General features: G+C 46.4%; 3 protein-coding genes across 3 annotated transcripts in view; 2 read left to right on the top strand and 1 right to left on the bottom strand.

Moving 5' to 3' along the window:
* LOC130042734 (serine/threonine-protein phosphatase 6 catalytic subunit) overlaps positions 1 to 27,632 on the top strand; it is a 99,684-nt gene that overhangs the window by 14,084 nt on the left and 57,968 nt on the right. The window lies entirely within an intron of this gene.
* LOC130042732 (endoplasmic reticulum chaperone BiP) lies at positions 13,169 to 17,669 on the top strand. Its single transcript, XM_056134921.1, has 9 exons — positions 13,169 to 13,255; positions 13,350 to 13,574; positions 13,716 to 13,947; positions 14,518 to 14,655; positions 14,963 to 15,075; positions 15,166 to 15,556; positions 15,677 to 15,914; positions 16,208 to 16,375; positions 16,747 to 17,669. Exons 2-9 carry the CDS (start codon positions 13,453 to 13,455, stop codon positions 17,307 to 17,309), a joined length of 1,965 nt encoding a protein of 654 aa, XP_055990896.1. The 5' UTR covers positions 13,169 to 13,255; positions 13,350 to 13,452; the 3' UTR covers positions 17,310 to 17,669.
* The window catches only part of LOC130042733 (rab9 effector protein with kelch motifs-like), a 30,037-nt gene continuing 22,350 nt past the window's right edge, over positions 19,946 to 27,632 (bottom strand). Inside the window, exons 6-8 of the mRNA XM_056134922.1 lie at positions 26,554 to 26,703; positions 21,914 to 22,063; positions 19,946 to 20,253 (exon numbers count right to left, since the gene is read on the bottom strand). Coding sequence (XP_055990897.1) covers positions 19,946 to 20,253; positions 21,914 to 22,063; positions 26,554 to 26,703 — 608 coding nt within the window. The remainder of the gene's footprint in view (positions 20,254 to 21,913; positions 22,064 to 26,553; positions 26,704 to 27,632) is intronic.

Below are 27,632 nucleotides of genomic sequence, written 5' to 3'. Positions count from 1 at the left end.
ATGGGGTTTGTCAATGTTCAAACCCGTCCTTTCACTAGAGTACATTTCCCACCATCAAAGTCGCCAGTTTCCTTCTTGCACCACCCCTCAGACTCAAGAGCAGACACTTTTCTTTTTTCTTTCTTCTCTCTCTCTCTGTCTCTTCCATTTTAGGCATTATTGTTTGAAATACAGGTACTGAAAGGTTATCATGTATATCCCTTTACCTCCTTTCAGCACGCAGTTCTTGTCCAGAGTGACCATTTCCAACTCTCATTGCCATAATGGTTCCTTCTCTATCCTAATTTCCCTCCCCCTCCCTCTTTGTGGCAAGCTTCTCACCATGGACCAGTCCTTCTGGTCCTTGTTTCTACTGTCTTTGGGTACTATTCACATAGTAATTTTTTTTTTTGCTTTTTGGGTCACACCCGGTGATGCTCAGGGGTTACTCCTGGCTCTGCGCTTAGAAATTACTCCTGGCAGTGCTCGGGGACCATATGGGATGCTGGGAATCGAAACCCGGGTTGGCCACGTGCAAGGCAAACGCCCTACCCGCTATGCTATCGCTCTAGCCCCAACATAGTAATTTTTTTTTTATCCTGCAAATACATGCAATCATTCTAAGTCTGTCCCTCTATCTCTGGTTCATTTCACTCAGCATGACACTCTCCATTTTCATCCATGTATAAGCAAATTTCATAACTTCATTTTTCCTGGTGATTGTGTAGTAGTCCATTGTGCAGATGCCATAGTTTCTTTATCCAGTTGCTTAAAAATATTTTTTGAGGGTTGAATGCCTACTGATGTTTAGGAACTGCTCTGACAGGAATCTGGGGACCATGTGGTGATGGGGATTGACCCCCGGTCTCCAGCATAAGAAGCATAAGCTATGGTCCTTTGAGCTAACACCTGTTTCCTCCTAGATTTCCAAGTTCGGTAAATCCCTAATAGATTTATTTTATTGCTTTATTTATTTTTAGTCTTCCCCTTTCCCTTTCCACTTTCCCTTTATGCTTTTGTTGCTGTTGGGAAAGGATGTATCATTTGGGCCACATCCTGCTAACACTTATTTGAGTCCTAGGTACCACAAAGGACCCCCTACACACCACCAGGGGTCACTCCTGAGCACATAACCCTCCCTCCCCCCCCCCCCACCCCACACTTCCTCTGCAAAAAGGAGGAAGAAGCTGGAGCTAATGATTATCATAATATTTTTGTTTATTGGCTTCCTCTTCAAGCCTGTGTTCTCCCCTGGACATGTATTTTGTCCGCCTTATGTTTCATTGCTCTATTATTTTCACTTTGGAGAAACCTGTGCCCTCTCCAACATTACTTCTCCCTTTCTCTCCAGTCACATTTTTCTAAATCAGTTTCAATAAAAAACTTTCTTGCCAAAACATGGGACCGGAGTGATAGTATAGTGGGGAGAGCGTTTGTCTTGCATGCAGCTGACCCAGGTTCAATCCCCAGCATCCCATATGGTCCCCCAACAACTGCCAGGAGTAATTCCTGAGTGCAGAGCCAGAAGTAACCCCTGAGCATCGCTGGGTGTGACGTAAAAAGTAAAAAAAATAAAAATTAAAAAAATAAAAAAATAAAAACTTTCTTGCAAAAACAATTTTTTTTTAAATTAGGCCATATCTGGCATTGTTTACTTCTGGATCTGTTGTCAAGTATGACCCCTGGCAGTGCTCAGGGACTTCTCCTGGTGCTGGGACCCACTCAGGGATGTGTAAACACAAAAAGGGATAGCACCAGTCTATCTCTCCCGCAGCCCACGTTCGGTAGTCTCAGGCCCTTTCCCGACTCCAAGGAGGTCGATGGCGATGGGCAGGTGAAGGAAGGAAACGAGGGCCAGACTGGTTGGTCTTAGTAGCAGTTTATTGTAAGGAAGTTTATCCCATAAAAGAAATTTATGTTATGGAGGGCCCAGGTTCTCTCAGACTGTCACCTTCAGGTTCTCTCAAGCAGTGTTCCCCCAGAGAGCCCCAAAAATCTCCTTATATGGATCATGGTACCTCTAAAGGGTGCAATATAGTGATGTCATCAAAAGGAGTTACAGAAAGAACATTGAGGTGGCAAAACATATATTGTTTCTTTACTTCTACAAGCCAGTAATTTTGTCCTCTGAAAGAAGATACAAAACCAAGACTGAAACCTTTCACAAGCACTTTCTTTTTTTTTTTTCCTTTTTTTTTGGGGGGGGGGAGTCACACCTGGCAATGCAAGGGGTTACTCCTGGCTCTGCACTCAGGAGTTACTCCTGGCGGTGCTCAGGGGACCATATGGGACGCTGGGAATTGTGCTATCTCTCCAGCCCTTCACAAGCACTTTCACAAGCTATAAGCACTTGGATTTGCATCCCAAAGACCAGTCTGCTAGAGCATGGAATCTACATCCCAAAGATCAGGCCTGGCTAGCACCTGAGGTCTGCATATTTAAGACAAGCTAGGTTTCTGTGAAAAAAGGGAAACTGCCTCTTAAATATACTAAAATTATTTACTGAAGGCAGTTTGAAAGGGAAAAATGTTCAGCCTCTTCCAAACTAGTCAGGACACACGGGAAAGCTGCTTCTAGGCCAGATTCTCATTTAGCAGATCAATCCACCCTAGAGCGGAATCCCATGGGTGTGTTTCTCCTCTCCTTGTCCAACAAACATATAAGCATACATAATATAAATCATTTTGTATGGACACAGTAAGGAACACTTTAAGTTTATAGAATTGCTCTCCTAGGGCCATCTTGATCTCAGACTACAGTTCTCAGGCCAGATAGTCTTTGCTATCCCTAGCAGGGTCCTAGTCTTGTCGTTACTTTTGGATCATGACAGCATTTGTCTATGATCAAACTCCTAACTTATAGTTAAGAATCGTGGCACTTTGGCCTGGCCCATCTCGATGCCAGGGTAGCACATAGCTTACCTGCTTGCCCTGGTTCCATCCAGTCCCTCGTCAGGACACTGCTTTTGCGGGTGCTAGGAAGTGAGGGCAACTGAGACTTAAGTTGAGAAAGCAGATGCCCCGGGAGTGAATAATATTCAAAGTCAATTAAATCCTAAGTCACAAAGCATAATATTAACTGTCTTCCTGTATCTATACAAAAAGGTCATTGCATTAAAGTAAACTCCTCAAAGGACATGAGAGGAGAAAGGCAATATAAACTTACAAGCTCAGTGTCCTAGAAGGATCTGACCTTACAAATTAACAGATTTTGATTAGGGGAAAAGCTGATTAACTGGTTGGTGTAGAGAGCACAAAGAAGTGGTTAAAGAAAAACAAAGTAATGGGAATGACTCAGGAGCACTGTGATGGGTACAACCTGATAAACCCAAGCTCCTTGTAGCAAGGGAGAAAAGGACAAATCAAAAGGACAAATTGTTATCCTACACTGGACCTGCTGTCAAGTGTGACCCCTGGCAGTGCTCAGGGACCTCTCCTGGTGCTGGGAGTCAAACCAGGATTGACAGAATGCAAAGCAAGCACCTTAACCGCTATACTGTCTCTCCAGCCCAACAAGTCCTAGGTTCTTAAGCCCATACTCACAACCCCACATGGGGTTATGTAACTTTTATTTATTTATCGTGTTTCTGATTGGGGGAGCACAGACACTGGTGCTGGAAGTTCTTCCTGGCTCAGTGCTAAGGAAGCTGTGGTGCCAGGGATGAAACCCAGGGCCTCACATCTGTACGACCCCGCTCTATCACTGAATCACTTCTCTGGAAAAGCTCATATATTTTTGTTTGTTTCAAACTAAATTTATGATTTGATTCTTTTTTAATTTTAGAGGGTTTGTTTTGATTTCTTTGGGTGTCACACCTTGCAGTGATCAGGACTGACTCCTGCCTCAGTGTTTGGGGGTTGCTTCTGGTGCTGGGGATAGAAACAGAGTCTTCTACATGCAAAGCATGTGTTCTAGGGTGGGAGAGATAGTAACACTTGCCTGGCACATGGCCAGCCTGGTACTGGGTAGTACAGTACCTGAGCACAGCCGAGTGTAGCCCCCAAAACAAAACAAAAAGCATGTGCCAAGTGTTTTTCAACCGTTTGTACTACCACTCAGATCCTACCCTACTATATTGGTTTTGCAATCATTTTTGTGGCCCCCAGATTACTAACAGGTGTGGTCACCCCACAACTAAAAACAATATCAAAAATATATACATGGAAGGAAAACTAAAATGAATGCTTTATATACAAAATTAAAATAAACTACACAGATGTGTACTTTTTTTTTTTTTTTTGGTGCTGGGGTATTCCAGGGGCCACAGTTGCTGTACTTAGGAGGTTATTCCTGACACAGTGCTCAGAGAATCATGCAGTACCAAGGATTGAACATGAGGCTCCATCGAGCAAAGTGCGTGCTCCAGTCACTTTTCCTCTTGGTAGTGGGCAACAGTGCTCAGGGGCTTTTGCCAGAATAGTGCTTAGGAGATGCTCTTGGTGGTGACCGAGGAGACCACACAGTGTAAGTGATTAAATCATGTGCAAGGCAAGAACTTTAAACCTGTAGAATCTCATTGGTCCTACCTCTTTTTTGAAGTAATATAATTTTACTTAGAGAATATTGGGAGGGAGAGACAGAAATAGAGCATAAGAGAATGTGGTCTTCTTCAAAGAAGAGTGAGCTAAGATACCCCAAAAGGGAAGAACTACATGTCCCTTTTTGTTTGTTTTGGTGTTGGGAACACACGTGGTGATGCTCAGAGGTTACTCCTGGCTCTCACTCAGGAATTACTCCCTAACCCCTGTCTCAAGTTTCGATGCATACTTCATAAATGAGATGGCCTTCACGGTCATGGTCATCCCGTTGTTCATCGATTTGCTTGAGTGGGCCCAGTAACATCTCCATCGTGAGACTTGTTACTGTGTTTGGCATATTGAATACGTCAGGGAGAGCGTGCCAGGCTTTGCCGTGGGGAGAGATACTCTCAGTAGCTTGTCGGGCTCTCCGAGAGGGGTGGAGGAATTGAACTCGGGTGGGCCATGTTGGCTGCTTGCAAGGCAAATGCCCTATCACTGTGCTATCGCTCCAGCCCTTCAATAATTTTTTTATTGGTGTACATTAATATATAGTTTCAGGTTTTAGTTTCATGCCTTATATGTACATTAAGTACTTTTACATATATTATTTTAATGTAATAAATTCGGTCACGGTCCCGGTCCTCCCGTTGTTCATAGATTTGCTCGAGCGGGCCCAGTAACATCTCCTTCGTGAGACTTGTTGTTACTGTGTTTGGCATATCGAATACGTCACGGGGAGCTTGCCAGGCTCTGCCATGCGGGCGAGATACTCTCAGTAGCTTGCTGGGCTCTCCGAGAGGGGTGGAGGAATCGAACTAGGGTCGGCCATGTTGGCTTCGTGCAAGGCAAACGCCCTACCGCTGTGCTATTAATTTAATTATTTTAATTATAAGAACAACCTTATGAGACAGAATTATATCCACTTTACGGACTAGTAAAATAAAGCTTTAGGGACTGGAGTTATAGTATAGTGGGGAGGGCATTTGTCTTGCACACGGCTGACCGGGGTTCAATCACCAGCATCCCATATGGTCCTCTGAGCACCATCAGGAGTAATTCCTGAGTGCAGAGCCAGGAGTGACCCCTGTGTAACGCTGAGTGTGACACCCCCCAAAAAAAGCAAAAAAAAAAAAAAAGCTTCAGAAAAAATTTCCCCCTAAATAATAACAAATTTACATTTAAATTAAAACAAAAAGAGGAATTAATGTGGTTTTTAAAAAAATTGTTTGTTGGGGGCAGGATCAATAGTACAGCAGGCAGGGCATTTGCCTTGCACACCACTAACCCAGATTTGATCCCCGCCATTCCATAGGGTCCCCCAAACACTCCCAGGAGTAATTCCTGAGTGCAAGCCAGGAGTAATTCCTAAGCATTACTGGAGATGTGGCCCCAGACACTAAATCAAAAACTTGGGTTTTTGGCCACACCCCCTCAACGGGGTCACTCCAAAGGTATTTGGGAGACCATGCAGAGCCTGGGGTCCATCCCAGGTTGCAGCATGCTGAGTTAGCTCCCCAGTTTTCACCTTTTTTTTTTTTCTGCTTCTTAACCTCTTTCTCACACTAATAACATGTCTTCCAGGCCTGGACTATAGACCCCTGGGTTCACCAGGCCCCTGGGGAAAAGCGCAGACCCTATGGACTCAGAATCAATCAGTGGGTGCAGAAATTCCAGCACACCTTCAGGAGATGAAGATTTGCCATCTTGGATAGGTCCATGTGCTGTGCTCTGCACCCAAGGAAAACATTGTGAGAAATGTGCTTTCTGCTGGAACAGTTCTCCAGAGTGGCCCGGCCTGAGGAGAGGCAGGAAGGAGAGTGCAGAGTGAGATGAGGGATGACTCCAAGTGCCTTGGACTCCTCAGGCCTGCACAGAGACAAACCTGAGAATGGCTCCAAGCCTGACTTTGGGTAGTGTCCCTGACCCATCACTTGAGGAACTGAAACATGGACCCCATTGAGATCACGGAGACCATCTCCTTCTGGGCTGAGAGTGTTATGGCATGAGTTGTGGAGGGCCTGTGTCACTCAGAAGATCTTGCAGAGGAGCCCCAGCCCCACTGGCCAAATACCTGCAGTCTCTAGAGCTGCAGGGAACACCACCACATTCCCACCTTGCAATATAGACTCCTCACGGGGGCATATATTATTATAATATATGCCTCGTAATGACTGTGAACAGGCCATCAGGATGAGGAGACAGGTCCTCAGAGTGCCAGGACTTGGAATCTGGTTCCTCTGTGGTGAGGAAAGCTGGCCCAGGATAAGTCCTAAGGATCAGCGAGACGGGGGTGCTGAGAACAGTGTCCTGGATGCAGGAGCCATTCTGACATCTTGGTTTGTGGCAGGCCGTTCTTCCTGTGAGTCTCTGGCTCCCAAACTACCCTCCTTTTCCTTCTAAGATCACCAGCCACTGGACCGAGGGCCCATGCTCAAAGGGATGCCTCCCTCTGGGGGTGGAGGGGGGATGTGGTTTACCCCCGGATCCGTAACCATGGGACAGAGAGATGGCTCAATGCACTGGAGCACATCCCTCTCATGCAGGAGGCACAGGTCCTCTCCCTTGTACTGCAGGGTCCCCCTAGCACTGCCAGGAGTGACCCCTAACTACTGAGCCAGGAATAGCCTCACCACCTGCAGTTGCAGCCCAAAAGAAGAAAAAGACCTCTATGTGACCTGTATGAGAGTGATTTATTTTTTGGTTTTGAATCACACCTAGAAATACTCAGGGGTTACTCCTGACTGCATTCAGGAATTACTCCTGGTAGTGCTTGGGAGATCCTATGGGATGCTGGCGATCAAACCTGGGTTGGCTGCATGCAAAACAAGCACCTTACCCTCTGTACTATCTCTCCAGAGAGATAAAAATGAGAGTTTTTTAGCTGTAGCACTTTTTTCCCCTTTCAGTAATGGGATCAAACTCAAGGCCTCGAACATGCAAGGTAAATGCTCTACTTTGTCCCTTGATGGAGTACTTTTAAATAGCACAGCGGTTGGGCATTTGCCTTGCGTGTGGCTGGCTGGCTGAGCCAGGTTCAATTCCTCTGTGATTCCTTTGACCCTCTTGTAGAGCCCGGCAAGCTACCGAGAGTATCTTGCCCGCACAGCAAAGCCTGGCAAGCTACCCGTGAAGTATTTGATATGCCAAACACAGTAACAACGAGTGTCACAATGGAGACGTTACTGGGTCCACTCGAGCAAATCAATGAACAACGGGAGGACAGTGGTACAAAAATTGTCACCAAATTCAATATAGTCACCAAATATTACTTTCCATCCAAACAAAATGTTTGTATTTTGGGGCCATACAATGCCCAGGGGGGTCATTCCTGACAGTGATCAGAGACCAGTGATTAACTGGGGCCGACCATATGCAAGGCAAGTGCCTTACTCCTGCACTCCTTTCTCCTGCACTATCTCTGTTGTTTTGTTTTAGGGTCACACCCAACTGTAGTCAGGGCTTACTCCTGGCTCTGTGCTTGGTATCACTCCTAGAAATCCATATGTGAAGACAGAAATTAAATCCCTGTCAGCCATGCTGCACTACCTCTCTGGCACATGTTTCTTCCACAAGAAACCCACAAGAGCTGGTTTGAGGAGGTTCTAAAATTTCTTCTCATAGCGTATTTACATGCTAAATCATAACGTTTACACTGCTTTTCAAATTTCTTGCTTTCTTATTTTAGAGCCACACCTAGCATGCTCAGGGATCATTCATGGAGGGTTCCAAGGGGCATAAGAGGTACTGGGAATCAGATCAGATCAGCTGTTACCTGCTGTTATTATCTCTGCAGTCTTATTTTACAACTTTCAAAATACTTTCGCGTCAAGTATCTCAACTGATCCCTGAAACAAGACAAGTCCCTAAGAGCTGCAGAGATGGCTCATAGGCAGGAGCACATTTGACATGCCGGAGTCTGGGGTTCGATCTCTGGCACTGCATGTTGTTCCTTGAGCCAGCAGTAGGGCCCAATAACAAAGAGAAATCCTTGACAACCAATAGGTGAAGAAACTTAAGCTCTGGGAGGATTTTCCCTCTCTAACCAAGACTAGTATGTCCTTCTCTTTATTGACTGTTCTTCCAACAACACTTTAAATATTTTGAATTATCAGGATCTAAACGTCCAACTTATCCACCACATATGTGCTTTCCTCTCTCTCTCTCTCTCTCTCTCTCCTCCCCCTCCCACCTTCAGGCCACACCCAGAGATGCTCAGTGGCTCTTTTTTCTCTCATTTCAGAAAGGAAGATTTAAGTCAAAGGTACCCAGTAGTTGAAGTAATAGCACAGTGGTAGGATATTTGCCTTGAACGTGGCTGAACTGGGTTTAATCCTCAGCACCTCATATAGTCCCTCAAACTCCTCCACGCATGGTTCCTGAGCACATATGAAAACAAGAGGAAGCCCTGAGCATTACTGGTACCAAAACAAAGTTACCCAGGGACCAGAGTGATAGTATAGTGGGAAGGGTGCTTGGCCTGCACATGGCCCACCTAGATTCAACCCAAAAATCATGAAGAGTAGCCCACAAGCACCCACAGAGAAGCCAAAACAAAGTCCAAACAAAATAGCTTCCAATCCTTATAAGCCTTAGCTCTGCTTGGTTGGCTTTCCGAGATCAGATGGGAAAAGAAATCTAATTTTCTACCTTTAGGAACACAAGCCCGTGAGAGTAGCTCAACATATGGCTGTGCCCACAGCCCTGGAACCACATATGGTGCTGAGAGTGACCGTGAAGGGGCCAGAGAGATACTATAGTGGCTACCGTGCTTGCTTTGTATGTGGCTGACTGGGGTTTAATCCCCGGCATTTTATATGGTCCCCCAAACTCTGCAAGGAGGGTTTCCTGGGCACAGAGCCAGAAATAATCCCTGAGCATCGCCAGGTATAGCCTCCTAACAAACAAACAAAAAGAGTGACCCTGAACATGGTGGGTGTGGCCCAAAAAATAAACCCCAAAAAGCACAGAAATGAGCTGGTTTAAGTAAATGAACAGGGCCAGAGAAATGGCTCAAAGGGTTAAGGGTAACTTTTGCCTGAGGGAGTCCTGGATTCAATCCCCAACACATGGGAACGGAGCGATAGTATAGCAGGTTGAGTAGTTGCCTTGCATGCAGCTGACCTGGGTTCGATACCTGGCATCCCACATGGTCCCCAAGAGCAACGCCTGGAGTAATTCCTGAGTATAGAGTGAGGAGTAAGCCCTGAGCATTGTAAGGTGTGACCCTAAAAGCCAAAAAAAAAGTTAAAAAGATAAAAATCAATTTCCAGTACCACCAGGTTCCCCTGAGCACTGCCAAGTGACACCCCTAAGCATGGAGCCAGGAGAAATTCCCTAGCACCACTGAGTGTGGCCCCCAAAACAAAAATTAAAAAATTCGATAAAATTTACCTGTGTCTAAAACCCACTTTCAAAATATTTGAGGGCTGGAGCAATAGCACAGCTGGTAGGGCATTTGCCTTGCACGTGGCTGACCCGGGTTCGATTCCCAGAATTCCATATGGTCCCCTGAGCACCGCCAGGGGTAATTTCTGAGTGCAGAGCCAGGAGTAACCCCTGTGCATTGCCGGATGTGACCCAAAAGGCAGAAAAAAAAATTGAAAACTATATACTACTTTATATCCGAAAGCAAAATATAATTTTTTTGCTTTTTGGGTCACACCTGGCATTGTTTGTGGGCTGGGTGTAGGAATCACTTCTGACAGTGCTCAGAGGAACAAATGGGATTCCAGGGATTGAACTCAGGTAAGCCCTGAGCAAGGCAAGTGCCCTACTTGATGTACTATCTCTCTAGCCCCCAAATATGAATTTTATATATTCAAAGTCCAGAATAACACCCTAGACAACCAAAATTAAAATCAGACTGACATGGCTCCAATTCTGACTTCCTATCTTATCAGCTCTGTGATCTCGTAGGCAATTTTCTTTACCTCTTGGGGATTCAGATTCCGCAGCTCTAAAATATGGATTAAGAAAATGTTTCTACTTTGTTACATTTGGGATACATCTAAATCATCTCATTTAATATGCATTTTTAAAAATGCCATAACTATTAAATACCTTGTTTACAGACAAATGAAATTAATTTAATCCAAAAAAAGAAAAAATAAAACGAAAATGTTTCCAGATCTGGAGAAAAGTACAGTGGGTAAGGATCTTCCCTTGCACATGGCCAACCCATTTCATCCCTGACTGGGTCAAAAGTAATGCTTGAGCACAGAGCCAGGAATAAGCCCTGAGCATCACCAAATGTGGACACCCCCCCAAATGTTTTAAATTAAAAATGATTAAAAATGATAACAATGTACCTAAAATGGCTAGCAGTCTAGTACTTAAATATTAATAACTTGACACTGGTAGAACTATTATCATTTAACATTCAGCAAACTCATTTCATCTAAGCATTATCTCATTCAATTTCTAGGGGAAACTATAATATGTGTGTGGGTCTAAAAAATTAAATAAGCTAGTACACTTAATTTTCTTCATAATTGTCAGATATCATGTTTCTAAATCTTTGAAAAAGGAGAATTGCATAAGATTGCTCTATTCATCAGGAGGAGACTCAACCCAAGCCCTTTATTCTTAGTGGGAAATGGACTGTGAAATAGACAGAAATGATCAGGAAATGAAGTTGTGATGTGGCTTAATGGTGAGTGGTATCTTGAGAATGGACTGATGAAACCTCAAGACAACAAGGGTCAGTATTTCAGCCCTATTACAAGCTTGGGGGAAAGACATGGATGATGCAACATCTATAGGAAGAATGGAGTAGACTCTGAGTCACCAATGTAAGCTTTGCAGAGCACAGGAGAGAAGAACATTCCTGAGTGCTGACTACTACCTCCAGCATCTCAGTGAACTGTGTAAGATGCATCAGTGCTTTTTGAATATGGACTAGCCCTCACCAATGAACCTCAAAATACAAATAGCCAAGAAAACATTGGCATCATTCTTCACAATGGTATCAGACACATTTTTCTGTATCTCAATAATTTGCATCAGGCTTTCTGCCTGCCCAATAGAACTTCCAAAAAATGCTGTTGACTTATTTGATTTTTTTAAATTGTTAAGAGCATTAACTATGGGCCAGGGAGTTGGTTTAAGGAGGGCTAGAAGGCAAGTTTGGGAGTCTTGAGTTTGATCCTCAGCATCACCTGGTTCTCCACCCCTCCAATCCTTCCCAGCACCACCAGGTATAGCCTCCAAGCAAGAAAAACAAAGGAAATATTGGCTATGGAGTCAAGATAACTTGGTCATCAGGCTTAATCCTGTGAAGATAAATTATCTTTCCGTCTCATTTTTCTCATCTGGAAAATGGGAAATGCCTATCTAACACTCAACCATCAGTAGGATGAGATAAAACAGGAAACAGAGAACAATGCTTGGCACCTACAAAGCCCATATAGTAGCCCCTATTTTTTCCTCTTTTGGGGTTTTGGGACCACACCCAGGGTTCTGAGGAGACCATATCTGGATCCACAACATAGAAGGTGAAGTGCTTTACCTCCTGTGCTATCTCTCTCCGGCCCCTAAATTTCTTCCTTTATAAGAGTTTATGCAGGAGTAAGGCATACCCTAGGCATCGCTGGATCTATAAAAAGGCATTTAAGCACCATCAGACCGTTTCCAGGAAGGGTAAGATAGGAAATATCCACAATAAAGGGCAAAGAAAGCTCTTGTAAATGTCATTCTGAGCAGGAGGGTCAAGCTGAAATCCACCGTGGCAGGGTGGGTGTGAGGCATTCCTAAGCTCTCCAGAGGGGCTGTCTCCTGTGGGTGGACACTAGAGACTTGGAGGTCAGGACTTTGGATCGTCCGACTTATCATGGGGCAGGACAGTGTGCTGAGGCCCGACTGGCATAGCGGGCACAGACAAAAGAGAGATGGGCAGGAGTGCTGGGAGCCAAGATCCAGGTTGTACCCAGCACTCTGAGCAGCAAAAAGATCTGAGGGTCGTGTGGGGGAGGTGGGCTTACAGGTGTGAGGTCCTGGGTGGATATCACTAGAACCGCAAAAAAAAAAAAAAAAGAAAAAGAAAAAGAAAAAAAAGGAAGAAAGGAAAGAGAAGAATGCAAAGAAAAAAAAAGAATGGAAAAGAGAAAAGAGAAGAACAAAAACGTTGGGGTTTGAATACTCGTCCCAGTAGTGCCCATGAAGGGCAGAGAAATTTGTACCTAGGTGACCACAGCCCCCATGTTGAGATGCTTAGGATGGGATGGAGACAGAGAGAAAGGGAACTGGCTTCCCGCCTCGGGATGACGGGGAGAAAGGCCGGTGGGCAGAGCGGGAAGAGCCAAGGACGCGAGTCCCACCACCTTCGGGAATCCGTCACCGGGAAAGCTCCGGCCCCCTCGGGGCCCTCCGGAGAGGCGGGACTTCGGCGATGCCGACGGAAATGGCCTCGGGGGTTGAGAGGTTGCGTGAGGGACTGGCAGGCGCTTAACCAATGGGACCAGCGGCTTGGGGCGGATGTTGCTTCCTATTGGTGGCGGGTGGGCGCGCTCAGCAGCCAATGAATCCGTCCAGGGGGCGTAGCGGTGACGTCGATTGCGGAGGAGGCCGCTTCGAATCGGCTGCGGCCAGCTTGGTGGTCTGGCCCAATCAGCGGCGTCCAACGAGCAGTGCTTCCGCCAATCGGCGGCCTCCACGACGGGGCTGGGGGGAGAGTATATAAGCGGAGAGGCGACGGCGCGGTCGACGCTGAGCCAGACATCACAGACTCACGGACGCGCTCGAATCGGCGGGTGTGAGAGGTAAGCGCCGCGGCCTGCCTGCCTGCCGCACCGGCGGCCCTCCCGCCTGCCCCGGGCCCGGCGCCTCCTGACCCCGGGGCCCTGTCGCCCACAGGTCGGCGAGTCCGCGCTGCGCTCCCGTGCTGCGACCTGTGACCGGATTTCCTGCGACGTCCCGGGGATCTTGCTGCGACTGACGGGCCCACGGCGCCAGCAGGATGAAGCTCTCCGTGGTGGCCGCGGTGCTGCTGCTGCTCGGCTCAGCGCGGGCCGAGGAGGAGGACAAGAAGGAGGACGTGGGCACGGTGGTCGGCATCGACCTGGGGACCACCTACTCCTGGTCAGTGGGCTTGGTTGCGGAGGGGGGGACGGGGCGTGGCTTCCCGGGCGGCGGCGGCGGGCGCGGCGGGGTCCCGGGCCCGCGGCCCGAGGCGTGCGGATCGCCAATGTTGAGGGGGGGATTTTCTTTTCTTTCCGCCAGCGTCGGGGTCTTCAAGAACGGCCGCGTGGAGATCATCGCCAACGACCAGGGCAACCGCATCACGCCCTCCTATGTGGCCTTCACCCCCGAGGGGGAGCGGCTGATCGGCGACGCCGCCAAGAACCAGCTCACCTCCAACCCCGAGAACACGGTCTTCGACGCCAAGCGGCTCATCGGCCGCACGTGGAACGACCCGTCTGTGCAGCAGGACATTAAGTTCTTGCCGTTCAAGGTGAGCTCGGCGTTTCGCCACCCCCGTGGAGCGGCGGGGGCTGGGGGTGGGGGGAACCCGTGACTTGAGAAGTTGCTGCAGGGGCTGTGGCCGGCCCCGTGGCCCAGTGACCCGCCTTGGCCAGACCCCAACCCCGGCCTTGCATGTGTGACCCCACTCCCAAGGTTCCATTCCCAGCATCGCCCCCAAAAGGAAAAAAAAAGGTTACTGGAAAAAAAAAAGTTGTTGATGCAACAGAGAGAGTTGTGGAGACGGGATACACAATTTTTACTTAATCATTTTTAGCATATTAACAAACGTGTTGTTTGGCTGGTGTGGAAGACAGGCCGACCCACCAAGAAACTTCACACAAATGGGTGAAAAGACTGATTAAAACTGAAGAGACTTGTCTGTTACAAGACACAAGTCCTTTTAATTATTTCTGGCCCTTATTTGGAAGGGGAGGGAAAAAACCAGACTTTGGGGATTAGAAAGTGGGTCTAAGGTGATCCTATTTTTTTTCCCCCTAAAAGTTGTTGAGCTGTCTTTGCCGACCATATCTGAAAATGGTGATTTTTTTTTTTAATATAGGTGGTTGAAAAGAAAACTAAACCATATATCCAAGTTGATATTGGAGGTGGGCAGACAAAGACATTTGCTCCTGAAGAAATTTCTGCCATGGTTCTCACAAAAATGAAGGAAACAGCTGAAGCTTACTTGGGAAAGAAGGTAAATATATCTAGAATAATGTTTGGCAATTTAATAGCATTCTGGGTTGACTATATTGTATAGATGTCTATGTCATTCTAATCCTTAGAACATGAATGATATTCATGTTTATCCATTTTGAGTGCTTTACTATAAGCCAGACAAAATACTAGTAGCATTTTGGTGTGCTATATATCTTCATACTTGCAGACTCATGTGTACAAACATATTAAGTCCATCTTAAAAGCAAATAACGTTGAACTTATAGTTGATGTGTATTACAGTTAATGTGTTAAATTAACTTGGTCACTTCTCATTGTTCTCTTAGGTTACCCATGCGGTGGTTACTGTACCAGCCTATTTCAATGATGCTCAGCGCCAGGCAACCAAAGATGCTGGAACCATTGCTGGATTGAATGTTATGAGGATCATCAATGAACCGTGAGTGCTGGATTCAGGGGCTGGCCTATTTGCCAATTAGGAAGAATGTAAATTTGACTAAGGGTATTTCTTTTGTTTACTTCCAAACAGAACAGCAGCTGCTATTGCTTATGGCCTGGATAAGAGGGAAGGAGAGAAGAACATCCTGGTGTTTGACCTTGGTGGGGGAACCTTCGATGTGTCTCTTCTTACCATTGATAATGGTGTCTTTGAAGTTGTGGCCACTAATGGAGATACTCACTTGGGTGGAGAAGACTTTGACCAGCGTGTGATGGAACACTTTATCAAGCTCTACAAAAAGAAGACGGGCAAAGACGTTCGGAAAGACAACAGAGCTGTGCAGAAACTCCGGCGTGAGGTAGAAAAGGCTAAGCGTGCCCTGTCTTCTCAGCATCAAGCAAGAATTGAAATTGAGTCCTTCTTTGAAGGAGAAGACTTCTCTGAGACCCTGACTCGGGCCAAATTTGAAGAGCTAAACATGGTAAGTTCCTTGGTTTTTGCTTTGCTAATAAAAGCCAAATTCTGAATTTGGGACCATGCATTTAAGTAACTAGATAGCTTCTAGGTAGAATCTCCATCCTAACTATTCTTTATATTCTAGGACCTGTTCCGTTCTACCATGAAACCTGTCCAGAAAGTGCTGGAAGATTCGGATTTAAAGAAGTCTGATATTGATGAAATTGTTCTTGTTGGTGGCTCTACTCGAATCCCAAAGATTCAACAGCTGGTTAAAGAGTTCTTCAATGGCAAGGAACCATCCCGTGGCATAAACCCAGATGAGGCTGTTGCTTATGGTGCTGCTGTCCAGGCTGGTGTCCTCTCTGGTGATCAGGATACAGGTAGGTCAATGGGCCAGCATTTTCTGTAGTGTTTCAGTAGCTTGATGAGAACAGTAATAAACTGTTGCTTTAGAAAGCAATAAAATAGGAGCAACAAGGTCACACAGATAATAAGGTTACAATGAGGACAAGACCTGGTGCTGTCCTCAGAGCCTTGGCGTCTATTAAATATAAAATAGTTTTGCATAAAACAAAGCATATGGCAGGAAGATTAATATCCTATCCATGGGGACCCTGCTTGGTAGTGCTCCTGTGATTCCTGATTTCTAACTTGATTAATTTACCTTTGCCAGGGGATCTGGTTTTGCTTGATGTGTGTCCCCTTACCCTTGGTATTGAAACTGTGGGAGGTGTCATGACAAAGCTGATTCCAAGGAACACTGTGGTGCCCACCAAGAAGTCTCAGATCTTTTCTACAGCTTCTGATAATCAGCCAACTGTTACAATCAAGGTCTATGAAGGTAACTGGCTTATATTATATACTAACTATGCCATGGAATGTTTTTTAAAATGTGACAATTTGATCTGGTGTTTGTTTGGGGGTGTGGGGGGTGTCACTCCTGGTTCTGCACTCAAGAATTACTCCTGGCAGTGCTCAGGGGACCATATGGGATGCCTGGGATGGAACCTGGGTAGGCTGTGTGCAAGGCAAATGCCCTGTCTGTTGTACTGTCCCTGTTCTAGTGTTTGTCTGAAGTAGCTTAACTTTCTTGTTAGTTCCAGTTGCTGCCTCATACTGTGCTACTTGTAACTTTCAAAAGAGTATATTACCAGAGGCATCCAGGTGTGCTGCTTATAACAGCCAGTCATTTTGTTTGTGTGTAATTTCTAGGTGAACGACCTCTGACAAAAGACAATCACCTTCTGGGAACTTTTGATCTGACTGGAATTCCTCCTGCTCCCCGTGGGGTGCCACAGATTGAAGTCACCTTTGAGATAGATGTAAATGGCATTCTTCGAGTGACAGCTGAAGACAAAGGCACAGGGAACAAAAATAAGATCACAATCACTAATGACCAGAATAGGCTGACACCTGAAGAAATTGAAAGGATGGTTAATGATGCTGAGAAGTTTGCTGAGGAAGACAAAAGGCTCAAGGAGCGCATTGATACAAGAAATGAATTGGAAAGCTATGCCTACTCACTAAAGAATCAAATTGGAGATAAAGAAAAGCTGGGGGGTAAGCTTTCCTCTGAAGACAAGGAAACCATGGAAAAAGCCGTAGAGGAAAAGATTGAATGGCTGGAAAGTCACCAAGATGCTGACATTGAAGATTTCAAAGCTAAAAAGAAGGAACTGGAAGAAATTGTTCAGCCAATTATCAGCAAACTCTATGGAAGCGCAGGCCCTCCCCCAACCGGTGATGAGGAACCAACAGAAAAAGATGAGTTGTAGACACTGTTCTGCTAGTGGTGTAATATTGTAAATACTGGACTCAGGAACTTTCGTTAGGAGAAAATTGAGAGAACTTAAATCTCGAATGTAATTGGAATCTTCACCTTGGAGTGGAGTTGAAAATGCTATAGCCCAAGTGGCTGTTTACTGCTTTTCGTTAGCAGTTGCTCACATGTCTTGGGGAGGGGGGAAGAGGAGAAATTGGCTATCTTAAAGCGGGTCAAAAATAAAAAGCAATGTCGGGTTAGGGCATGTGTTTCTTGGAAATGTTCTATTTAACAACTGGGTCGTGTGCATCTGGTGTAGGAACTTTTTTTCTACCATAAAGTGACACCAATAAATGTTTGTTATTTAAACTGGTCTAATTTTTGTGATAACTTCTGATAAAGGCCTACTGTTTAAAAATCTGTTTGGGGAGGCAAGCACCCTAACCGCTGCACTACCGCTGAGCTATGTATGTGTTTTGGGAGTAAGAAGTTTGCGGGTGTTGAGATTAAAAACTATCCATTACTTCCAGGGAGTTTGCCTAATGTTTATCTAACTTCAGGAAAGACTTAAGAGATTGATCTACGGATCTTTCTTTAGATAAGGGCCATTTCACCACACCTGAGAGCAGTGTGATCTTGAACTTCTGTGAAATTTCATATTCTTTCTGGAGATGACCTTGGTGGTGTTTTATTACAAATGCTTTATACCAGCTTGAGTTTTCTTTTTTTGTTTCTGGGCCACACTCAGCTGTGTTCAGGACTTATGCTTAGTTTTGTGCTCAGGATTTGAGTGCTCCCTGGTTTTTGTTAGTGTTGTGGTTCTACAATTTTTTTTTGTTTTTGTTTTTTTGGGTCACATCCGGCGATGCACAGGGATTACTCTAGGCTTTGCACTCAGGAATTATCCCTGGTGATGGTCAGGGGACCATAGGGGATACTGGGAATCGAACCTGGGTTGGCTGTGTGCAAGGCAAACACCCTACCCACTGTGCTATCACTCTAGCCCCCCTACAACCTTATTGTTTAGAATTTTTTAGTTCGTGGAGCCATGCCCAGTGCCATGTATTGACTGTGGACCAAACAGGAATTGGCCAGATAAAAGGCTTTAAATCCCTGTATTGTCTCTGTATTTTTCTTTTATGGAAGGAGGCACAGACTTTGTGTTGGGGGTGTGGGGTGGCGAGCACCTAAGGCCACTTCAAAGATATTCAATCCAGCAGTGTGGGAGTCAGTTTGGTGATCCTCGGAGTTGCTAGGCATGTGCTTACTCTTACTATTTGAGCCTTCTTTTTGTTTTGGATTTTGGTCCAAGACAACCATTGCTGTGATTAGGGTGCCTTTTTATTTTTTTGGTGTCGGGGGGACATCTGGTGATATTTAGGAATCAAGCCTGAAGCTCCTGCCTGCAAAGCTCTTGGAGTCATCTTTTCCATTATTCCATAATTTTCCACTAGTGTGTGTGTGTGTGTGTGTGTGTGTGTGTGGTTGCAGGGTATTTCTGGGACTTGAACCCAGGTTGTCTGCATGCAAAGCATGCACTTTACCACTGAGCCACACTCCTACACGCAGAGGTGCTCAGGGGCTACTACTCTTGGCTTGGTGGTCTGTGATCACTCAGGGTGGTGCTTGGGACCATGTGGTGTCAGGTTCCAACCTAGGCTTTGGGCAAGCAAAGTATGCACTTTGTGTTTTATTTTTTTTCTTTTTCGGGTCACACCCAGCCATGTTCAGTGGTTACTCCTGGCTCTGCACTCAGGAATTACTCCTGGTCATACTTGGATCATATGGAATGCCGGGGATTGAACTCAGGTCAGCTGTGTGCAAGGCAAACGCCCTACCCTCTGTACTATTGCTCTGGCCCCAAAGTATGCACTTTACCTCCAATCCTCTACTGTTTAATTTTTTGTAGTCACACCCAGCAGTGCTCAGGGTTTCCTCCTGACTCAGCTTGGGGGTCAGTCCTGACGTCTTCAGGGGCCTTATGTGGTACCAAAGATGAACTATGGGTCAGCTGCCTGCAAGGCAAGCACCAACCACTTTACCCTTTTGCTGTACTATTTCTCTGGCTCCCACACTAGCCTTTTGAGCCAATTTACTGGCCTGTGATTAATATTCTTGTATTTGATTTGTGAACCACACTTAGCAGTGCTCTGAGGCTACTCCTGGCCCAGTGCTTTTGGTACCATATGGTGCCAGGAACTGTCTGGCCTGCATGCAAACCATGCACTTAGCCCTTTTAGCTATTTCAAGAGCCCCTGGGATTAGTATCCTTCAGCAACCATAATTACTTGGTTGTGCTGAAAAAACCCTTATTAGGTTTCTGTCCTGGGCTACCATAACATTTTCTGCATATATATGTTTATGTTTGCATATATAAAACAAAATATCTTGGAATTATAAAATAGCTAAGTTCATTTAATTTTTCTGAATGGAATGGATGTTTAAAGGTAATAAAGGGCCAGCGGGATAGTTAGTACAGTGGGTAAGGCTTTTGCCTTGCACAAGACTCAATTGCATAAGGCCTGGTTCAATTCCTGGCACTGTATATAATCTAAGCACCACCAGAAGTAGCCTCTGAGTACTGCTATCTGGGGCCCAAATTGCACCCCCACCCCCAAATAAAAAAGGATAAATTAATAAAAAGTTTTATTAGTCCACAATAGTCACAATACAATCATCGTAGATTTCCCCTTCTGTATTCATCCCACCAAATACAAAACAGAGCAGTGTGTCATTCTGGCTCTTCTGGCTCTCCTGGCTCTCCTGGGCGTCATCACCTTGGCTTGTTCCTTGGTCAGTGGGATTCCCCGTCTTAGCATCACCATTTAAAGAGACAGAATTTGTAGTTTTTTTCTCAGCAGCAGACATCACTGGCCAGGGAATGATACACATCGAATGGTCTAGGCGTCCAGCAGGTAGCAAAGTATCAAATCTAAGCAAGGTCCAGTGCTGCTTTTCTAGGTTGGGGTAGGGGGCGGGGAGGAAAGGCTTCATTAAGAAATGTCCAGAATGACTGTTGCAGCAGCACATACATGAAACTTGGAATAATAGCATGAGCCCTGTGTCAGGATGACATGCAAATTCACGAAGATTTGATGTTGAAAAAGAAAGATGGTGGGAGAGGGCAGACGTGAGCAGAGCAAGTAGGTGCTTGCCTTGCTTAAGCTGATCCAAATTGGATCTCAGACATCCTGTATGATCCCCTGAGCACTGCCAGGATTGATTCCTGAGTGCAAAGCTGGAAATAACCCTTGGGCATCGCTAGGTGTGATTCCCAAACCACAAACAACAATAAAAAGAAGGTGGGAGAGAGAGCTCAAAAAACTGAGTTGAGTGTGGTGAGTACATGCATTAATTACACACAGAGGCCCAGCTTTGATTCCTGGCAACTCATATGATCCTCCAACATTGCCAGGAGCAACTTCCAAGCACAGAGCCAGGAGTAGCCCTGAGCACAGCTTGATGTGACCCCAAAAAGAAAGAAGATCCCAAGGACCTAACAACTCTGTTCACTCCTATAGTCATTGCAGCACTATTCACAATAGCCAAAATCTGCAAACAGCCTGTGTCCAAGAACAGATGATAAAGAAGCTATGTTACTATTCAGCTATAAGAAAAGATAAAATGTAATTGCTGCTACAGAGACAGATTTGAAGAGTATCATGCTGAGTGAGGTTAGACAGAGGAGAACAGGAAGGCAGGGGACACTGGGACAATGGCAGAGGAAAGAGGATACTCTGGTGAGGGAGGTGGTGTGGGAGTGATTTATGCAAGAAATCCTACCATTAACAGTATTGTAAAACCAGAGTGCCTAAACTGAAATAGATTTGTTTTGTGGGGGCCAAATCCAGCAATGCTCAGGGGTTACTCCTGCCTCTACTCAGGAATCACTCCTGGCAGTGCTTAAGGAGCTATATAGGATGTTGGGGATCAAACCCTGGTGGACTGTGTCAAGGCAAATGCCCTACCTGCTGAACTATCACTCTAGCCCCCTTAAATGATATGAACTTTTTTTGGGTCTCACCTGGTGATGCACAGGGGTTACTCTTGGCTCTGCACTCAGGAGTTACTCCTGGAGGTGCTAAGGGAACCATATGGGGTGCTGGGAATCAAACCCGGGTCGGCCGCATACAAGGCAAACACCCTACCCGCTCTGCTATCTCTCCAGCCCCCGCCTTCTTTTTTAAAAGGAGGGGCCAGAGTGATAGCACAGAGGGTAATGTGCTTGCCTTGCACACAGGCAACCCAGATTTAATCCCCAGCATCCCAAAGGATCTCCGGAGCATCACCAGGATGTGATTCCTGAGTACAGAGCCAGGAGTAACCCCTGAGCACTGTCAAGTACGGTCAAAGAAAAATAAAAAAGGAAAAGCAGCGGGGGGAGGAAGGAAAAGAATGATTAGCTGTACCAGCTGAGTGCTAAGGAAAACAGGCGATAAAAGGAAAAAAATCTTAACAGCGAATAAAAGCCAAACATAATGGCAGTATGACTGCTTTGATGATGCTCCTCTCAAACTTGGTTTTCACTCCTGAGTGTGGGGTGGAAGGACCAAGTTTGGTGAAAGGACAGCAACAGTCTCCCGAGACCTATCGAAGTCAGCAGTGAAAGGTGCTCACCGATGTGATACTGGTACAGTGTGTCCAGTGCTCCAGTGGGAGTCATCCCTCCAAAGATGTACAGGTGAGTCCCCACAGTCACTGCCGAGTGGGCAGCACAGCCTGTGGGCACTGCCCCGGTGGGATTCAGCCTCTGCCACTTCATGTCCCCTGCCAAGAAAAAGCGTTTGGGCTCAATTGGGTCTAGGATGTGACTTCAAACTTCTCTCCCAGAAACCCAGTCCCTGAAAGTCGGTTATTAAGGGCCTGAGAGGAGCTACAGCAAGGCCGAGGGTGCAGATGAATTACTGGGGAGAGCTTGAAATTCTGTTTGGGTGGTCGAGGTGAAGGTTGGGGGCCAGTTTGCTTGGCTATTTTTATATATTTTTTCACTTTTTTTGGTCATATCCAGCTATGCTCAGGGGTTACTCCTGGCTCTGCACTCAGGAATTACTCCTAACAGTGCTCAGAGGAACTATATTCGATGCCAGGAATTGAACCTAGATCGGCTGTGTGCAAGGCAAACACCCTACCTGCTGTACTATTGCTCTGGCCCCTACTTTGCTTGGTTATTGATACCTGAACTAATATCCTGGAAATTTGGGGCATAATGGGGAATTGGACACTCCCTTTGGTTTCTTGAGGCCCACATGTCTGTGAGGTTCTAAGACTGTGTGCTTGTGTTAAATACTAAATTATTCTTTTTGTTTTGGGTGGGGGGAGTCTCCAAAAACCACCCAGTGGCTATTCTCAGCTATGTGCTCAGGGTCTGTTTGTTGCTTAGGGGGCCAAGCAGGTGCAGGAATTAAAGCTGGGCCTCCATTACACAGCATGTGCTCTAAGCCAATTTAGGTATCCCCCCTGGCCCTAAAATACAAAATTAGTAGCACTGTAGCACTGTCCTCCCATGGTTCATCGATTTGCTTGAGCGGGCCCAGTAACACTGTGAGACTTGTTACTGTGTTTGGCATATCTAATACTTCACGGGGAGCTTGCCAGGCTTTGCCATGCAGGCGAGATACTTTCGGTAGCTTGCCGGGCTCTCCGAGAGGGGCGGAGGAATCGAACCTGGGCCAACTGGGTCGGCCACATGCAAGGCGAACGCCTTACCCACTGTGCTATCGCTACAGCCCACAAAATTAGTAATTATTATTATCATTGCTTCTGGGTCTTACCCGGCAATGCTCAGGGGTTCCTCCTGGCTCTGCACTCAGGAATCACTCCTGGCGGTGCTTGGGGGACCCTATGGGATGCCGGGGATGGAACTCAGGTCAGCAGCATACAAGGCGAGTGCCCGACGTGCTGTACTATTACTCTGGTCCCACAAAATTCTTTAGAAAGAAACTTTGAGTTGGTTTTGTTTCCGCTCTTGGACTACACCTGACAGTAGCTCAGAAGCTCCTCTTGGTTACTCTTGGCTCTCTGCTCAGGAGACTATTCATGGTACCGGTGACTGAGCCATGCGCAAGCCAAGTGCCTTAACCACTGCATCGCTCTCCAGTTCCAGTTCCAACTTTAAGCTGATACTTGACAACTTAAATATCTTGTTGAATTGACACTTCAAAGATCTTGTTCACTTAAATCTCCTAACAATGCTATGAAATGGATCAGAGAGGGAAAGACAATTGCCAGTGATTACACAGCTAAGCTAATGGAAGAGTGTGTATGCATGTAAGTGTGTGTGTGTGTGTGTGTGTGTGTGTGTGTGTGTGTGTGTGGCAGGGGAGGGGGACAGGGGCTTCCGGGGCTGTTCCTGGCAGTGTTCAGAGACTGTGGTCATGGGCCCTAAACCTTCTGCATAGCTGTAGTCCACTGAGCTCTCAAACCGCAGAGCTGTACTCAGATCTCCGTTCTCTGGACTCTAATGTACTGCTCACGGTCTCCTTCCCACTTACTTATTCTTGGGGATTTCCTTTCTAACGAGCATGCAAATGCTAGATTCTAGGCTGGGAAAGCTCACCGGAGAAGACAAGAAAGAGAAGCTGCTAAAACGAGTACCTGGGGCTGGAGCGATAGTATAGTGGGTGGGACTTTTGCTGGCAGGCGGTGCGATTCCCGGCATCCTATATGGTACCGCAAGCACTGCCAGGAGTAATTCCTGGGCACAGAACTAGAAGTAACCCCTGAGCATTGCCCCGGATGTCACCCAAAACGCCAAAAAATTTCCCCCAAAAAACCCCAGAAAGCCCCCCAAAATCTAGTACCTCAGCACAAGAGAAAAGGACTTCCTCTTAAAAATAAATCGTACTGGGGCTAGAGCAATAGTATAGGAGTAAGGTACCTGCACTGCACATTGCTCACCCTGATTCAATCCCAGCACTGCGTATGGCTGTCCCCTCCCAGTCCTGCCAGGAGTGATCCCTGAGCACAAGCCAGGAGTAAGCCCTAAGGACTGGCAGGAGTGGCTCTCCCAAAGAAAAGCAAGCGGGGGTGGGATGGATGCTGGAGCAATAGCTCTACAGGCAGACACCCTCGTTTTCCTTTTCCTTTTAAAATTTATTTAGTACCACGAAGCTATGAAGTTATTCATGAATGGGTTTCAGGCATTCAATGTTTAAATATCGATCCCTTTATGGGGTCCACTTCCCTCCCCCAATGCGCCCCCCCCTCATTTGCCTCCCACTAATCTGTTTCTACAAGAGGTGGTCTCTCCCTCTCTCTCTCTCTATATATGTGTGTGTGTGTGTATATATATATATATATAGTGCTATATATAGCACTGTGGTTTATAGTACCGTTGCTGACAGGGTTTCATATATTAACACTTGACCATCTTTCAGCACCTCCTCCTCCCAGCTGAGTGCCTCCTTCCACTATCAGTATTGCCTCCACTGCTCCCCCACCCTATTCTCTCGTCTCCCCCCCAACCCCCACCTTGACTGGTTTTGGTTTCCTGATGAATACCAGTCCTTCTGTTCTTTGTAAGAAACCCAGTTTGGTCCCTGGAACTGCATGGGTCCCTGGACAGAGAGCTGAAGTAGCCCCTGAGCATTGCTGGATGTGGCCCCCAAACCACACACACAAAAGTAAATTTTTAAAAAGTTAGCATGACAGAGGCGAGGGAGTCAGCTCAATGGGTGGAGGGCATGTTCTGCGTCCAGGAGGACTATGTTTGATCTCCAGTACCATGAGGACTGAGCACCACCAGGAGTGCCCCCGAGCACCATAGGTGTGCCGCCGCCTGCCCCCCCAAATAACAAAAACAAGCATCCGACCTCATTTGAGCCACCTGCCAGGGATAGTTTTGTGAAGAGATTTTCCATCTGTCAATGTAAGGACCGAGAAGCTCCTCCCAGTCCAGCCCAAATTCTATCCCGTTTGGGACTCAGCCAGTATCTTCCGGCCTCAGCTGCCGCGTTGGACACCCACTCCTGGGCAGGGCACAGGGACACGGCCCAGCAGTTCTCGTCCCTTCTGCCCCACAGCCCGCTTCTTGGGGTCTGGAGCACAGCACATGCTCCATTTTCATCTGTTCATCAGCAGCAGAGATGTGCTTGTTGCCCTCTTGCTGCAGTGCTGCTGAGAGCATGAGCAGGGGGACAAAAAGGGAGTGTCCCCACTCTGTGAACAAGGCCAGACTGGCCAGGGCATATTTGTCCTTCAGATACTTTAAGGCTGTCTAGAGATATAGTACAGTACATGGTTGACCTGGGTTCAATCTTTAGTATCCCATATGATCTCCTGACGTCCGTCAGGAATGATTTCTGAGTGCAGGTGTAGCCCTCTCCCTCACTCCCAACCCCCCAAAAAAGAGACATTTCAAGGCGACCCTCATGTCTTCCCTAACTTTCCCATTCCGGGGTGGTTCATCGTTTACCATAAAAATTCTGGTCAACACCTCCCCCCACAACAGACACATTCTAGGAATTATCCCCCAGTCCCTCATGGACATGAATTCAATGGTTAATGTTCGTAAGAAATCCAATCAGGGAACATAAAAGCTGAATGAGCGCTAATGAGAGGAGGCTGGCTGTGTAAGACAAGGCTCAAAGGAGCGAGTGTGACACATGCAGGAACACCAGGTCTGGCCCTGGGTACCAGAGTTCACGGCACTGCCAGGGGTGCCCCTAAGCACTGTGCTGGCCCTATGCCCATCCAAAAAAAATATATTGCGTTGGTAAAAGGATGAAAGATAAATGGTTGGGTATATAGCACTTCGAAAGCAACTGCTTCTATTGTTTTTATTATTATTATTATTATTATTATTATTATTACTATCGTTCAAGCAGGATTTAACAGAATCTGGTGAATATTTTTCTGCTGGCTGTTATTTATACTTGCGAACAAAGCTATCCTCCATCAGAAGAATTCACTCCCTCACTCATTCTTTCATCTGTATATTTTCTGGTGTGGGGAGCCAGCCCAGGGCCACTTCCATGTAAAGCACGAGCTCAAGCACTGAGTTACGTTCCTGGTAAAGCACTCCTTTAAAAAATTATTGGGCACAGCTTCTGTGCCCAGGGTTTACTCCTGGCTCTGCACTCAGGCACCAGTCTTGACAGGGCTTGGGGGACCATCTGGGATGTCAGGAATTACACCTGGCATCCAGGTCAACTGTATGCAGGGCAAATGCCCTACCACTGTACTATCTCTCCAACCCCACAAAGCATATTTTATGTCTTTCCAGGCAGACAAGTTCCCATGCCCTGTACCCAACTTACTTATATCAATGCAGTGGAGATCATCATAGAATCTGTCCCCTGACAAGCCACCGTGGATGAAGAGCTTTGTCCCAGCTGCCACCATCACGTGGCCGTGCCTGTGGGCAGGAGGGTTTCCAAGTGTCTCTGGCTGTGACCAGGTCAGAGTACCTAGGAAAGCAAATTCAAGGACACCAGATGACAAAGCTAGGAAGCCAGAACATATAGAGTTCAGGCAAGTTTCACTTCCGGGAGAGCAGAACTGCTCCAAGCAAAAAGTGAACTCAGGGTCATTTGTTCCAATTCACCAACCTGCATAAAGCTTCTAGTACATCTAGACACTTCCAAGGCTGGAGGACTCACTAAGATACCTGCCCTTCCTACAGGGCATTGGAAAACCATGTCTAGCTTTGAATTTAAAAAGACCTTTTCTGGGGCTGGAGCAATAGCACAGTGGGTAGGGCGTTTGCCTTGCATGCGGCTGACCGGGGTTCAACTCTCAGCATCCCATATAGTCCCCCGAGCAACGCCAGGAGTAACTCCTGAGTGCAGAGCCAGGAGTAACCCCTGTGCATCGCCAGCTGTGACCCAAAAAGGAAAAAAAAACACCTTTCCTTAGAGAGCTTGATAGTATGAGGAAGGCTCATACCTTGTACACAGTCACAGTCAACCCGAGTTCTATTTCAGTGCCATGTATGGTCCCTGAGCACCCTGAGCACACAAACAACGGGGGGTGGGGGGGGTGGGGGGCGGGGGGGGGATGCAGGAGACTCTCAGTAGCACAGTATAGAACTAAGATTGCAAAATGGAATTTGTTTATTTATTTATTTTTGCTTTTTGTGTCACACCCGGCGATGCATAGGGGTTACTCCTGGCTCATGCACTCAAGAATTACTCCTGGCGGTGCTCAGGGATGCTGGGAATCGGACCCAGGTCAGCCCGTGCAAGGCAAATGCTCTACCCACTGTGCTATCGCTCCAGCCCCTGGAAAATGGAATTTGGATGCAAAATCAGGTTATTTCTCTAAATAACTGTGTGCCCTTGTAGCAACTATTTCTGTTTTTGTAGCAACTATTTTTGTTGCTATCACTGTAAAGTAT

Source organism: Sorex fumeus, unplaced genomic scaffold (assembly GCF_029834395.1).
Source record: "Sorex fumeus unplaced genomic scaffold, SorFum_2.1 ptg000109l, whole genome shotgun sequence".
Taxonomy (NCBI): Eukaryota; Metazoa; Chordata; class Mammalia; order Eulipotyphla; family Soricidae; genus Sorex; species Sorex fumeus.
This window is presented reverse-complemented; position numbering and strand designations above follow the sequence as displayed.

Excerpts from the sequence above, each read along its gene's own strand:
- LOC130042732 (XM_056134921.1), top strand. The coding sequence starts at position 13,453 with ATGAAGCTCTCCGTGGTGGCCGCGGTGCTGCTGCTGCTCGGCTCAGCG. Across the intron at positions 13,948-14,517 it reads TTAAGTTCTTGCCGTTCAAG|GTGGTTGAAAAGAAAACTAA; the intron begins GTGAGCTCGGCG and ends TTTTTAATATAG. Across the intron at positions 15,915-16,207 it reads CTCTGGTGATCAGGATACAG|GGGATCTGGTTTTGCTTGAT; the intron begins GTAGGTCAATGG and ends TACCTTTGCCAG.